The sequence below is a fragment of the Tursiops truncatus genome, chromosome 1 (assembly GCF_011762595.2).
Source record: "Tursiops truncatus isolate mTurTru1 chromosome 1, mTurTru1.mat.Y, whole genome shotgun sequence".
NCBI lineage: Eukaryota > Metazoa > Chordata > Mammalia > Artiodactyla > Delphinidae > Tursiops > Tursiops truncatus.
The window spans coordinates 60892604-60906994 of NC_047034.1; the positions used below are offsets into that span (position 1 = coordinate 60892604).

A 14391-nucleotide genomic window follows, 5' to 3' on the forward strand; every position below is an offset into this window, starting at 1 on the left:
TACCCTAGTCAAATTTTCTTCCTGACAATCAAAACTCAACCTGTGTATCAATGACAATAATTTTAATCCAATACCTTTTTTCATGACATAACACAGAAATGTGAATTGAACTTAAACGTGGGGTTGGGATACATACAGACTCAGACTGTGCCTGGTTCCATTTTCTCTCTAATATTTAAAATGTATGGATTGAAATGTAGTAGTCATTTTACCTATGCTACCTAGGCTTTCTTTCCCTGTACTTCAGAACTGCTAGTCTTATACCCCTCTGTTCATAAAAGTCTTCTATTCCTAGTTCACTTTCAGTTTGGAGGGAGAACACATAGAAAATAAGTAAAAATGTGTACCCCATGTGGCACATAAACCCTGCCAAAATTCTCATCCAAGATTTTTCTTTTTATGACTGTTTCCTCACCTATATTCTCTATTAAAAAATCAAACCTGTCTGTCATACTCTGATTGAATAAATGTGACTTCCAGATGAAAAAATGTGACAAAATGTGACTTCCAGATGAAAATGAACGAATGAGGTAGACAGCTTAGGAGAACACTGTCTTTAACCACTTTCCCCTCCAGCTACTGTCCTCCTTGCTTATCGTTTTGAAGTACTTTTCTTAATTCTCATCTCCATTGAGAAGTACTTTTCATCTTCTCCTACTCTACTCTGGCCTCTATCACCCAGGTGAAACTGCCCTCACTAATGAGATTGATCACCTCCGTGTTGATTAATCTAGTGGAGAATTTTTAGAACCCATTTATATTTGGCCTCTCAGCAGCAAATAGACAACTCTCTTGTATTTGAAAATTTCTCTTCTTTTGATCTCATGACATCACACTGTTCTACTTTACCTATTACCTCTCAATGTGGTTGCTACTTCTCCATCTCCTTTATCAGCTCTCCTCTAGCAAAATATTTAATTCTGGAATCTTTTCTGATTTTTTTTTTAGATGTTTTAGATGTCTCACTTTTTACTTTCATCCTAGATGATTTCATCTACTTTCATACCTTCAATTATCATCTACATGCAGAAAATTCTCCAATTTACTTCTCTAGCTCTGCCATCTTTGCTAAATGCCACAACGATACAATCAACTGCCCAACAGACTTTCCTACTTGGATGCCTTACACAGATAACTCAAATCAACATATTCAAACTAAGCTTGTGATCTCCACCTCCTTCTACATATCCTCTCCCATATATTCTTCCTTTTCCAGGGTCACCTGTTTCAGGAAGTAGCCAATCAATTGTACTCAGTCAAAACTTGGGAGTTACCCTTGCAGCCCTAGAAATGGCACCTGCTAGTCTCTATTATTACCTTTCCCAAACCACCACAAATAAATGTATAATCTAAGTCAAAACGCTGCATTTACTGTATAAAAACAGATTTAAGCGCTTCCCTGGTGGCGCAGTGGTTAAGAGTCCGCCTGCCGATGCAGGGGACACGGGTTCGTGCCCCGGTCCGGGGGAATCCCGCATGCCGCGGAGTGGCTGGGCCCGTGAGCCATGGCCGCTGAGCCTGCGCGTCCGGAGCCTGTGCTCCGCAGCGGGAGAGACCACAACTGTGAGAGGGCCGCGTACCGCAAAAAAACAAAACAAAACAAAAACAAAAAACAAAAACAGATTTAAGACACACCCTGACCCTGCTCTCTCCAAGCAGATTGCCATTGCTAAACCACCCCCCCACATAGAAATTCCAGAGTTGTTACTGCAATTTATACTCTGCACTCCTCCTCAATCCTTTGCCTCGTTCATCAAATCCCATGTACTCTACATTTGAAATATGTCATGAATCTCTTTACATCTCTACCTTACTTCTATCATCAGGTCAAAATCCTTATTACCAGAAGAACCACCTAAGTGATTTATTAGTCTCTAATCAATTTTTCATACTCTATTCAGAACAAACCAGATCAGGCCATGTTCCCTATTTTAAATCCTTCCTTGGTTTCCTACTGTTCCTAAATTAAAATCTAAAACATTATAAAAGTCTAAAAGGTCCTTCTCAATCTGGACTCTACCTATCTCTTGAAGCCAGAGCAAACGCCAGCCATACTGGGCCTCCTCTAGTCATTCTAATGTGATTATCTCAGAGCCTCTGCACATGCTATTCATGATCCCCTTTCCTCCCTCTCCTTGACCTAACTTACTCATACTCATCTTTCAGATTGCAGCTAAAATGTCTCATCCTCAGGAATGCCTTATTTGGCCCCCTACCAGAAGAGACAGACTCATTCATATGCTCCCCACTGAACCTTACTTCCTCTTTTATAACACTTAGGACACTTGTATTTATTTTTCTCATCACCTGTCTTTACTGTTAGATGAAGCAAAGGACAGTGGTTATGATCACAGACACTGGAACCAGGCTGCTTGGATTTGAATCACATCTCTAACACAGACACACAGTGTGTGACCTTGGACAAGTTTCTTAACCTCTCTTTACCTCAGTTTCCTCATCTGAAAATGGGGATAATAATGGTACGGCTTGTAAACGGCTTTGGTGAGGATTAAGTAAATAAACATATAAAAATTGCTCAAAGTAATGTTTGGCACAAAGAAAATGTAATGTAAGTGTCTATGTTGTTATTATTATGGTTAATCAACTCTATTATTATTATCATTATTATTATTATTAATCAACTCTGTTCCAAGCACAGGGAGCATTATCTTTATTCATTCATGCAAACTGGTGCCAAGCCCAGTATTTGCCACAAGGTAACAGGCATTTAATGAGTTGAATTAATGAAACAGATATACAAATATGGCTCTACCACTTATTTCACTTGTCTTTACATATTTCTTGGAGTCTTAGTTTCTTCACCAGTAAAATGAGGATTACATTAGTATTCACCTCATTAAATTACAACAAATGAGATAATACATACAAAATTCTTAACACAGTGCCAGTTACATATTAAAAACTCAATAAATGTCAGTTATTTTTATCACAGACAATTCTGAGTTAGAAAACAATTTAACTAGAAATATAGATATTGATTTGGTTAGCAGGAGAGTGGAACAAGTAAGCATATGCAATAAAAATTAAATAGTGTTTACCTTCCAAAAGATGAAATACATCACTAATTTTAAGAACCTAGACTAGTAGTTGGGGAAAAGGGGATTAGCTACTTCATTCTAAGCAACTGAGTGATAACTAGTTCTAAGGAATATAAAAAAATCTAAATGAAGTCTGATTTCACTAACTTTATTTTCTAGAATTTAAAATACGACATATACAGAGGTAGTCCAGTGTAATGAATACTGAACTTATCTGTCCCACTAATACAGCAGTCTTCAATCATCTGATATTTATTTAATAAAAATTAGAGTTGTCAAAGTACATTTAATGGCAATTTAAAATATTGCTTGATGTACTATCATCAAGATGATATTATTAAAATAAAATTTCAACTTGGTGACAGTATATAATCTTTTTTTTTTTTTTTTTTTTTGCGGTATGCAGGCCTCTCACTGTTGTGGCCTCTCCCGTTGCGGAGCAGGGGCTCCGGACGCGCAGGCTCAGCGGCCATGGCTCACGGGCCCAGCCGCTCCACGGCATGTGGGATCTTCCCGGACCAGGGCACGAACCCGTGGCTCCTGCATCGGCAGGCAGACTCTCAACCTCTGCGCCACCAGGGAAGCCCAGTATATAATCTTAAGGGAATAATACTTAATGCAAGACAGGTCCAGTTTTTCCATTCCCAATCTACCCTAGTAGATTTAGTAAAATCTGTTTCACTGCTTTCTGATCATCCACAAGTCTCTTTCTGTGAGTAAACATTTTATTAATGTCAAAAGAAGTCTGTTTATATAAAATAATGGATAATTAGCATTTATGTTTCTAATGCCTACAAATTAGCATTTTTATTTCTTTAAATCTAGAGTAGAAAATGAGTGTCTGACAGATGCACAATTGCCTATAGGTGTAAGTTTCAAATTTAATGGCATTATCAACTTCCACTTAATGATCATCACTGTAAAATGAATATAAAGTAACTTGCTATAGTCATGGCCAAAATTTAAAACTCAGGCAAAATTAATTCCTCATATCCTCTCAAAAATTAAATGTTAAGATTATGGGTTTCTTTTGTTATTGTTGTTATTGTTAATAAAAGAAGGGGGAATTTCTGGCCTAAATATTTTTAACAGGAAAAATTTGTTAGTTTTAGTAAGAGGCAAGAGAAATATGTCCAAAGAGGATTTTCCCCCTTACAATATAGTTATAACAGAGATATAAATAAAAGGAAAATCAAAACTACTCATTAAAATATATTGTTCAAACTAAACAAAATGCATGACAGATATAACTGTGCTTATTCAAATACTTTCTAATTAGCACAGAAGGGTTGTCAATGTGTGTACCCACCGCCCTAAATTTGGAGAGTAAATCAAAGTATTTTATCACAGGATAAAAACAATGTGCATGCTGTACACTTATTTCCCTATCATTTATTTCTTTAAAAACTATTTTGATAAAAGAAAATAAAAACTACTGAGGCAACCAGGCAGCTGCATTTATGGCCTTAAGGTTTACATTAAATATATTAGACAAAGTGTGGTGCTTTTTAAAATAATTCAAGATAAATAAGCAAAAACACTGTTTGCAATCAACCAGTTCAATAATGTGTATATAATTGTTGAAAGAAAAGAAATCTTTTCAATGAAACAATTCAATTACAATTTAAAAAATTTTATTAGTAACATTTTTAGCCTAGTAATCCCTCAAAATAAAGAAAATCTAGGACTTCCGTGGTGGCACAGTGGTTAAGAATCCGCCTGCCAATGCAGGGGACAGGTTCTATCCCTGGTCCAGGAAGATCCCACATGCCACGGAGCAACTAAGCCTGTGCGCCACAACTACTGAGCCTGTGCTCTAGAGCCCATGAGCCACAACTACTGAGCCTGCGAGCCACAACTACTGAAGCCCGCTCGCCTAGAGCCCGTGCTCCACAAAAGAGAAGCCACCGCAATAGAGAAGCCACCGCAATGAGAAGACATCGCACCGCAACGAAAAGCAGATCCCGCTCGCCGCAACTACAGAAAACCCCGCACGCAGCAACGAAGGCCCAACACAGCCAAAAAATAAATCAAAAAAAAAAAAAAGAAAGAAAATCTATGAACTACTATGGGAAATTAAATTAAGCAACATGTAAAAGCACCTGGACAGCTGGAAGATGAATACTGTCAGGTAAATATAAAACTGAATTATCAATTAAAAAATATATTAGTGTCTTTTAAAAGTATGAAAAAGACATTTAAAATATGCTTAAAATAATCATTAGAGATATATTCAGGAAAAAACTTATTAAATGTACTACTTTTTCCATTCTACAGGGTAAAATAGAGAACAAGGGTCTTGACAAAGATTAAAACTTGAAATAATAGCCTATCTGGGGACATCAACTATTCACTATACCTTTAAGCTCTTCTACAAAGATTCTTTCTTATTTTATAAACATGCTCAGTTTTGAAATTGTAACTCCCTCCCAGACATTACCTTTTCTCTATCTTTTCATTTTTAATTGAGCTTATTGAAAGTCATCTACATACCAATGTGTCCACTTTTTTAAAGAAATCTTTCTCCTCAAACCACTGCTATCTGGCTTTTGCCTCCACATATAACTGCAGTGCCGAAGCAGTCAGTAACCCACATAGTGCCAAATTCAAAAACATTTCTCTGTCCTTTCACTGTTTCAAATGCACTACTGACCAGTTCCTCCTTGAACTTTTCTTTTCTCCTGACGTTGGTTATGGCATTCTTTCTGCCCTATTTCTCTGATCATTCCTTTTCTGTCTCCTTAGCCAGATACTTTTCGCTGCTTCCTCCTTGTAGCATAGACTTTCCTCTTTTCCTAGACAATTTTATCTACTCTCGTGGTTTCAACTGTCATCTGTAAATTGACGATTCCTAATTTTTATCTCCACCTCAGGCTTCTCTGTTGACTTCCAGAAACATATCATATCTCCATCCAACTGTCTATGATATTTCTCCATTTGGATGTCCAAAGGTACTTCAAACTCAACATATCAAGAAAATCGCATGTACCTTTTCCCCCCTATAACTGGCTGTTTCTTCTGAAATCCCTATCTTGGTTCAGTATTACTATCTATCACCCTATCAAGACACCTGGATATCATTCTCTCATTTTTAATAACTAATCAGTCTCAAAGTCCCATCAATTCTAGCTCTTAAATATTTTTTAAAATCTGTCTATTCTTCTCATTTCCCACTGCTATCACCTTAGATTGGACCCCTCATCATCTCTCACCTGGCCTACTGCAATAGCCTCTTATGTAGTCTTGCTGTTTTCAATTTTATTCCCTTCCAATCAGGCATCTATAAAGCTGCCAAAATGATCTAAGACATAAATCTGGTCATGTTTCTCCCAAGCTGGAATAATTTCTATAGCATCCCACTGCTTAAAGAATTGATTTACTCATTCATTCAACAAATATTTACTGTTTAATGAAAACAGATATGATGTTAGGCACTGAATATATTATAGTGAATGAAAACATTTAGAGAACACGGAGAAAGATAGGCAGTTAAACAAACAATCCCTTAAATAAACGTATGATTACAAATTTTGACAAATGCAACGAAGGAATATAGCAGGTCACAAAGAGAAAAAGAGGGGAGAACTATTTCAGATTAGAATGTCATATTACTTTTGGGAAAGTAATATCTAAGTGAGTTTTGATGAGTACAAGTTGCTAAAGGGAAAAGCATTTTTGGTAGAGGGAATACCATATACAGGAGATTTGAGAGGGAAACGAGCTTAGAGTGTTAGAAAAATTGAAAGAAGGCTTAATTGGCAAGAGCTTAATGAGTGAGGGAAGGGGCCAGGTCATGTACAGCTCTGCAAGCCAAGTGGTATGGATTTAGATTGCCTAAGGGCAAACGCACACAGTTTAAAAGTTTTAGGCAGATGAAAGACATGATTAGATGTACATTTTTAAAAGTTCACTCTGGCTGTTGGTAGAGAAGAGATACAGCCTGAGTGGATGTGAGGAAACCAGTTAAGAGGTTACTGCATTAGTCCAGGTGAGAAAGACAGTTGTGGGAAGTTTCTGTTAACTTGTATAGTAGAGGTTATCTTTAGGTAATATAAGCCTATAATGTAGAAGTCCCCAGTACTTTAAAAGATGTCATCCTGCTGAACAAAAAGGCATGTAAAAGCTCAGGATTCAATTCATTTGGATATACTGTCATTAGAACATTTCTGCTCAGAGAACTTATTGCAAAGCTACATTGATGACGGTCTATCATCATGCAGCTTCTGCCAAACCTATGCAATATCTGACCTTTTATCTAACATCTCTACTCATATGACTAAAAGGCATATCACACTTTACATGGCCAAAAAAATAAAGAACCTTTTGATTTCTGCCTCCGAACTAGTTTACCCTAGTAAATGGCACCATCATTTACCCAGGCATTGATGGCAAAAATATGGGAGTTATCCTATATTCTCATCTCTTTCTGTCATATGCCGTAACATATGTACATTAATTACCAACTTAAATATAATATTCAATGTAATTCTATGGAAATTATTCTGTAAGATTAAATAAAATATGAATTTGGCTACAAACTCTCTGGTAGTATTTACATTCATATAGCCTTACCAAAAACAGATTATTTCATTAGAGGGCAGTTTTAAACAGTAGTAAAATATATTATAATATAGTGCTATAATTGTTTTATACCTTAATTCTTCTTTACTGATAATACCTCTACAATAAATGTATAAAGATAAAGCACGCATAATTTCTTAGTTCTCAAATTCATTCATTCATTCTCAAGAACAGAAAAATCTATAGCAAATATCTGTCAACTCAGGTCTATAAAGAATAGTAAGATCAGATGTACAGAAGTTTTCTAATTTGTTTCAAAATTAGTTTCTGAATAATTCTCTAAGAAGACAGTTAAAATTAGATCTATTTCACACTCAATAGGTACTTCCTCAATATTTCATTTCCCCGATACTGTTGACCTATGAGTCATCCTACATATGTAAACTTTTAGCCAACTAAAGCTTACGGCTATAGTGCTAAGTTATTCTTTTTTAATTTTTTTAAAATATTTGTAAAATCTACTTCATCAGCCTCCGCTCAAGGCTTCAAGGTGGATTCTATACCTCTCCTACTTCAAAAGTGCAAGTGGAAGTGGAAGCTACTTTCCCTTCTGATTGGTGGCTTTGGAGCTTATCTCTGCATTCATAATTGTATTCCTTAAAGTTAAAGCTATCAGGAGTTTAACTACCAGATAAGTGAGACACAAAATCAAGTATCATTATTATAGCAATGCAGTAATACAGAACACTACTATGTTCAAATAACTTTTTCTAAATTAGCCACTAGGTAATATGCTAACCTCACATCCACAGTTCTACACAATTTTATGACAGCTAGAATTAAAAAAAGGATCGATATGATATCCATTATAATACCATTATAGGAAGGGATTCCAAAGTTGGCATAAAGGGCCAAAGGTAGAAATTAGCTTATACAGAAAATAATTTGTATAGGCCAAGGAGGCCCTTTGTGCATAATACCACCTAAGGTAATTCAGCCCACAAAATACGGACTATCAGACCATAATCAAAATGAAATGCTTTGAAAAAGTGAGAGAGAGCTTGGTTTATGCATTGCCATAAAACTATGGATGGATGGGCATAGCGCATCTCCTGTTGCACGCACCCTGTTGCTCGTCAAGTGACATGGATCCGAGCTGTTTGTTAACCACAGAAGAAGGAGAATCTGAAACAAAAATGAGATTTCAACTTAAAAGTAAGCAGCAGAAAACTGCACAGCAATGTTATGATCATCTCTAAGCTTAAGAAACAAATGTATAAGGTTGGGGAATAGAAGTAAGTACTGTGGTGTGTTTCCCAAGCAGTGAGTAAGCAGGGCCATGTGCTTAAGATATGTTATTCCAGGCAAGCGTTTAGCAACTTTGAGAATGAGTTGAGAAAATATTCTTCTACTTCCATGCATATACCTTTTATCAAATTCATTTAGCACAGGCACAAGGTGCAAGGTAGATAAAATAGAAACAGTGTATCTCCCTCGCTAAAGGGAAGACTCCTTGATCTTCTCAAACCCTCTCTCCAGCTCCTCAAGATGGCTTTCATTTTGGATTGGAGGATTCAGAGCCTGAAATAAGATGTTCACTACACTTAGCTAGATGTTATCTTGAGCTGAAAAAAGAGCTCCAGTGAAGATTTATGACAAAGAAAATAGTTTATAAGAGAAATATTCAATGAAGTAATTACCATTACAGAAACATAGATGACTTTTAAAACTCTGTGGTATGTTGTGCATGTTAAAACTGTACTGTGAAGGCTTAGGTTTCTTTAGGTGCCCGGTGAGAAAAGGAAAAGAGAGGCAACGAGAAGGCTTATGGTCTGGGCTTCATGCTTTCCACCTTGGCTTCAAACAGAACATTTTATTTTTATCCTTTGGATTTCTATGTACAATAATTTGTTTTATAAATAAATGGGTTCTATTGCTTGAAAAACACTGGTATAATGAAAGGCAGCATGATAAAATGGAAAAGCACCGGTCTAGAGTTATTCAGTGTTGATTCCAACCCTGGTTTGACAATAATTAGCTATGTGACAGAGGACAAGTCCCATTTTTAGATCCAACACTCTCCTTCCTTCCTGGTCATCCTAGGGACCTGGTAACTAAGAAAGGCACTGGGGAACAGAAGGAGGTGGCTACTATTCCTGGCTTGGGTTCTAGTGTGCTAGTGAAGCTACAGGAAGAGGGAAAATGTGGATAGCAAGCATAGCTCTCTACTAACTGTAAGAATAATTCCTAGTTTCTAACAGCCTATGCTCTGTTCGTAGCAAATGCTGTTAATAAAACAAAAACTCTGCACTTTTGACTGATCGGTTTCTATTCATAGTGGCACATTATTCCCCCAAATGTAAATATTTTGATTTAAGAGTGTCCTTAACTCAATAGCTAAGAGTTTCTTAAATATCCTTGATTCTTAGCAATTTTATACCACTTGACTGCTTCAGTCTGTACACTTTAAAAAGTCTGAATCCTGCTACTGGGACTACTGGTATCAATCTTAAATTGTCTACCTTCTGAGATAACCAGTGTGCTCATAGATTTTTGTATTACTAGATTTTGATAAAGCATGATCATTATTTAAATAATAGCTTTTACTTAAAGTATCCTTACTTATCACCTCTTCATCAGAATATTCAGCTCAAAAATCTGTATTACACAAAAAAGAAAGCAGGAATGATAGTATTTTAATCGGTTCCCTAATCTAGCCATGCTTTTCTTTGCTTTTCTAAGACTTCTCAAATATCCACCTCAGAGTTAGATACAACATTCCTATCTATGTTCTTTTTGAAGAGCAGATGAGTCAGTCTTTAGAGACAAACAAAATTATATTCTTTAAGAAAAACAATAAAAATGTGACTCACAGTGAAATAAATATTGGAAAATCTTCCTAGAAAGCCTCTCATGAAATATTTTTTATCCCTTTGGATTTGTTATACATTTCATTATACTCTCATTAAGAACCCTCAGAAAAGTAACAACTCTCCAAGCAATCTTTTTTCAAATATTTAATATTTTCATGAATATTATGGAACGTACAAATCTTATTAAAGTGCATGTTATGTAAGCTTTTAAATAAAACACATTGAGAAAGGATCTAGAATGCCATCATCTCCACAAAATTGTGTGTTTTCAAACTCTTGAAGTATTTAAAATATTAACAAAGTTTAGGTTAAGACAGAAAGATATTAAGCTAAAAGGGCTTCCGTTTTGGTTTTACAGTCTGTCACAGATATCGTGTATATCTGGGGAGTTGTCGTTCTTTCCATGTTGAAGACCAATCTTTAAGAAGAAATCTTTCTTGATCATTGCTTCCATTCTATTTTTAATTTTGAGTAACATGCAACTGTTTTTGGAAGGATTACTTTTCCTGTCACATAAAACATTTGAAGTAAAATGTTTCTATATCACTAGATATTCAGAAATACAATACCCATATCTTCCAACTTACAGAAATATTTCCAAATGTTAACACAATAATCATCAGAATATCTAATATTAAAAAGACAAACAAGTATTAGTTCAATGCTGATTGCTTCAGTGTTTGCATACTCTATTCCATCTTTCTGTGAAATGTCTTCTAGAAAGCACTATCACAAAATAAAAATCTGACCATATGGTCCAATGATAATTTATTACAAAATGCAATACAGTTGGTCAGCCTATTGGAAATATCTTAGATTATTATTGTTTTTAAAGTAGAGATAAACTTTAAGCAAAAGCTCCTTCAGTCTAAGCTCAAGGTGTCTCATGGTTAATTACTGTGTATCTCCAAAAATTTTGTGTTTTAGTTTTGAGAAAATTCTTTAGCTCCTTGACATCTGAACTTTTTCAACTGTAGAAAAAAATAAGTAATTATAATCTAAGTAACAAGAACTCTTTAGTCAGACTCCCTGGGTTCAAATCTGGCTTTCCTACTCAGTAATACTGTAACCGTGGGCAAGTTATTTAACGTCTCTAAGTCTCAGTTTCTCCATCTGTAGAATGTGGATAATTACAATATCTACCACATACTGTTCTTGCGAAGATTTAATGAGATAATCCATGTAAACTACTTAGACAGCATATATGTTATTACTTGCTTGTTTTTCAGAAACATGGTGTTGAATGAAAAATGATGATAGGAGGCTGTTCTGAAAAACATGGAGCATGGTCCCGCATTTAAAGTGCCAAGAGACCCATCACTGTTTTGCTCAGAACCCTATCATTCAAAGTAGTTAAGAAGTACTTGCAGAACTATGTCAACATTACATCTGATTTACTAACTGCTTATGTTATTATAATCACTAAAAACCTGGGTCAAACGCATCCGTTTGAGAAGAGCTACGTGTAACTGACATCACGGACACTGTGGGGAACTGGATTTGTATAGAACCTGCTTGCACAGGACAGGGTAAGTGCTGATTTTTTCCAATATGGCTCAGTTTTGAAAAGCCCTTTAAAATATTCACCAATGTTTTATACCCTTTAAGGGGTATAAAATTTACTTTTTTCTTTTCCAATCGGCAAAACCGTGCCATAAAGTGAAAAAACAGTTCCTACCTGACACCCTCTCTAGGCTGGCTCCATGCTCCAGTGGGGCTCTGTGGTGGTTGGGCCAGTACCAGCAGACTCCACAGGGTGTTGTCACTCTGAGCAGGAGCCAGCAACCCATGACTTCAGGGGACCTGAAATGGAAAAAAAGAGTTGGGTTTAAAATCAGCCATATGCTGAATGCCTCTGCCATAGCTGTTTACGGCATTCATCTGATAAACATACATACAGCTCATTCAAAACCCTGAACGCGGGCTTCCCTGGTGGCGCAGTGGTTGGGAGTCCGCCTGCCGATGCAAGGGACGTGGGTTCGTGCCCCGGTCTGGGAAGATTCCACATGCCGTGGAGCGGCTGGGCCCGTGAGCCATGGCCGCTGAGCCTGCGCGTCCGGAGCCTGTGCTCCGCAACGGAGAGACCACAACAGTGAGAGGCCCGCACGTACCGGAAATAAAAAAAAAAAAATACCCTGAATGCTATCAACCTTACATGGCCATAAAATGAGGACATCTTGAGGTAGTAAGTTAAAGTCACTATAATTAAGATAGTCCATTACTATGTGTACTGTTCTACTTAGGAGTATAAAAACTTTATACAGTATTCTCTATCCCATTCTTATGCCATCTCTATAAATTATGGCAGGCCACGCTACTTAAATAAATCAATAATTGGGAAACTGAGGCATAAAGCAGCCAAACGACCTGCCCAAGGTCATTTGTCATAGGGCCAGGGACAAGAACTCAGTCAGTCTAACACCCAGGCAGTGATCTGATGAAGGCAAATTCATCTCTTTATGATTAAAAAAAAAAAAAAATGGAAGACTAGAAATGAGTTGTGATGTATTTCCTAAAAGCCTAGAAAAAAGTGCACTTTTTAAAAAAAACTAAACTGAAAATATTTTTAAAACATATATACACTGACTTTGAAAAATAAAAAGTTTGGAAATTAGCTATGAATAATTATCATTTACAGGTGTCAAAAATTCTTTTAGAGGAGTGGTTTTCAAAGTGTGCTTCAGAGAGCAGAGGTGGCTTGGGGGTGGCAAGAAGGACAAGGAGTTGGGTTGTCATTTCTTAACTCTCTTTATGTTCAATCACAACAGTGTCACTTTTATGTATTTTATATTAGAACTTCTCCATGAAATTCTGATTTCACAGCTGAAAAGAAGGGGGGGAAACCATTGTTTAAACATACCTTAACATCTATCTTATTTAGCTCATTTTAAATAACACTTGGCGCCTTGGAATGATGTTTTAGTTTCCAACTGCCAAGAAATATTGCCATCACGCGCCTTCCCATTTGATCTCATTAAAATGTAGATTATTTCTATAAAATGGCTTGATGGCTTGATCCCATTTTCCTACAGAAATTAGGTATTAGGCAGATTCATCTTACACTTAGCCTTTCACAAAATATTCTCATGAGTCCTATATTTTGAAAAGAGAATGAAGTATTTATCAGACAATGTAATCATTCAGAAATTCTACACTTGTTAAAATTTCTTGGTTTCCAAATCACATTAATGGCTCCTTTGAATATCTTATACCTAAAAGGCTTCAATAGGTGAGAAAATAACAGAAGTATCATTTATTGACAGTATCATCACTTGCTGATACTGTGAAGACAACAACATATAATGGGAAAATGTTTTATGAGAATTGCAGTCTTCTAGTGTTAAAAAGTTAAAATCTAGAATGTTAATTCTGTGCTATTCTATATTGATGATTTTAGTAGTAACATCTAGCATGAGTGAATGGATCAATTAATGTCCATAATATACATACACAAAATTGTATTCATACATCATGAAGTACAAGAAAATGTTTTGCTAATTGTTATTCAAATAAAACCTATCTCCCTGTTGAATTTCATAAATTTAATTCCTATTCTGTATTTTTATAATTTGAATGTTTTGAAATGAAGAATTTTGCATTAAGTCAACTCATCTTTCCTCGCATCCAAAATTTACTAAATGGACAAAATATATATACTTTATTAGTTGCCCTTTGTAACAAACTAACAATACATTATTTAACTGTTCTTAAAGTTTTTAATTACCAAATAGTGTTCCTAACATATGAGGATAGAATAAGATAAAAGTAACACTAACAAATGAACCCAGGCCATGTTACAGGTTAGACTTACTAGGGGTCTCATATGAATGCTATGTTAAAAGCGTATGACATAGATGACGTATTTCACCTTGTAGGTGAAGGGAGCAACATACACTGAGTGACAGCACTAAGGGCCTCTAATATTGGTCCACGTGGGC

The 14391-nt window shown here is 36.0% G+C and overlaps 1 protein-coding gene across 7 annotated transcripts in view; it reads right to left on the reverse strand.

The window, feature by feature from the left end:
- The window catches only part of DCAF6 (DDB1 and CUL4 associated factor 6), a 172487-nt gene that overhangs the window by 54761 nt on the left and 103335 nt on the right, over positions 1-14391 (reverse strand). For 6 of the 7 annotated variants that reach the window (XM_019952348.2, XM_019952349.3, XM_019952347.3 and 3 more), the window contains one exon: positions 8706-8765. The exons of the other annotated variant lie outside the window; for it this stretch is intronic. In XM_019952348.2, coding sequence (XP_019807907.1) covers positions 8706-8765 — 60 coding nt within the window. The remainder of the gene's footprint in view (positions 1-8705; positions 8766-14391) is intronic. 7 annotated transcript variants of the gene reach the window in all.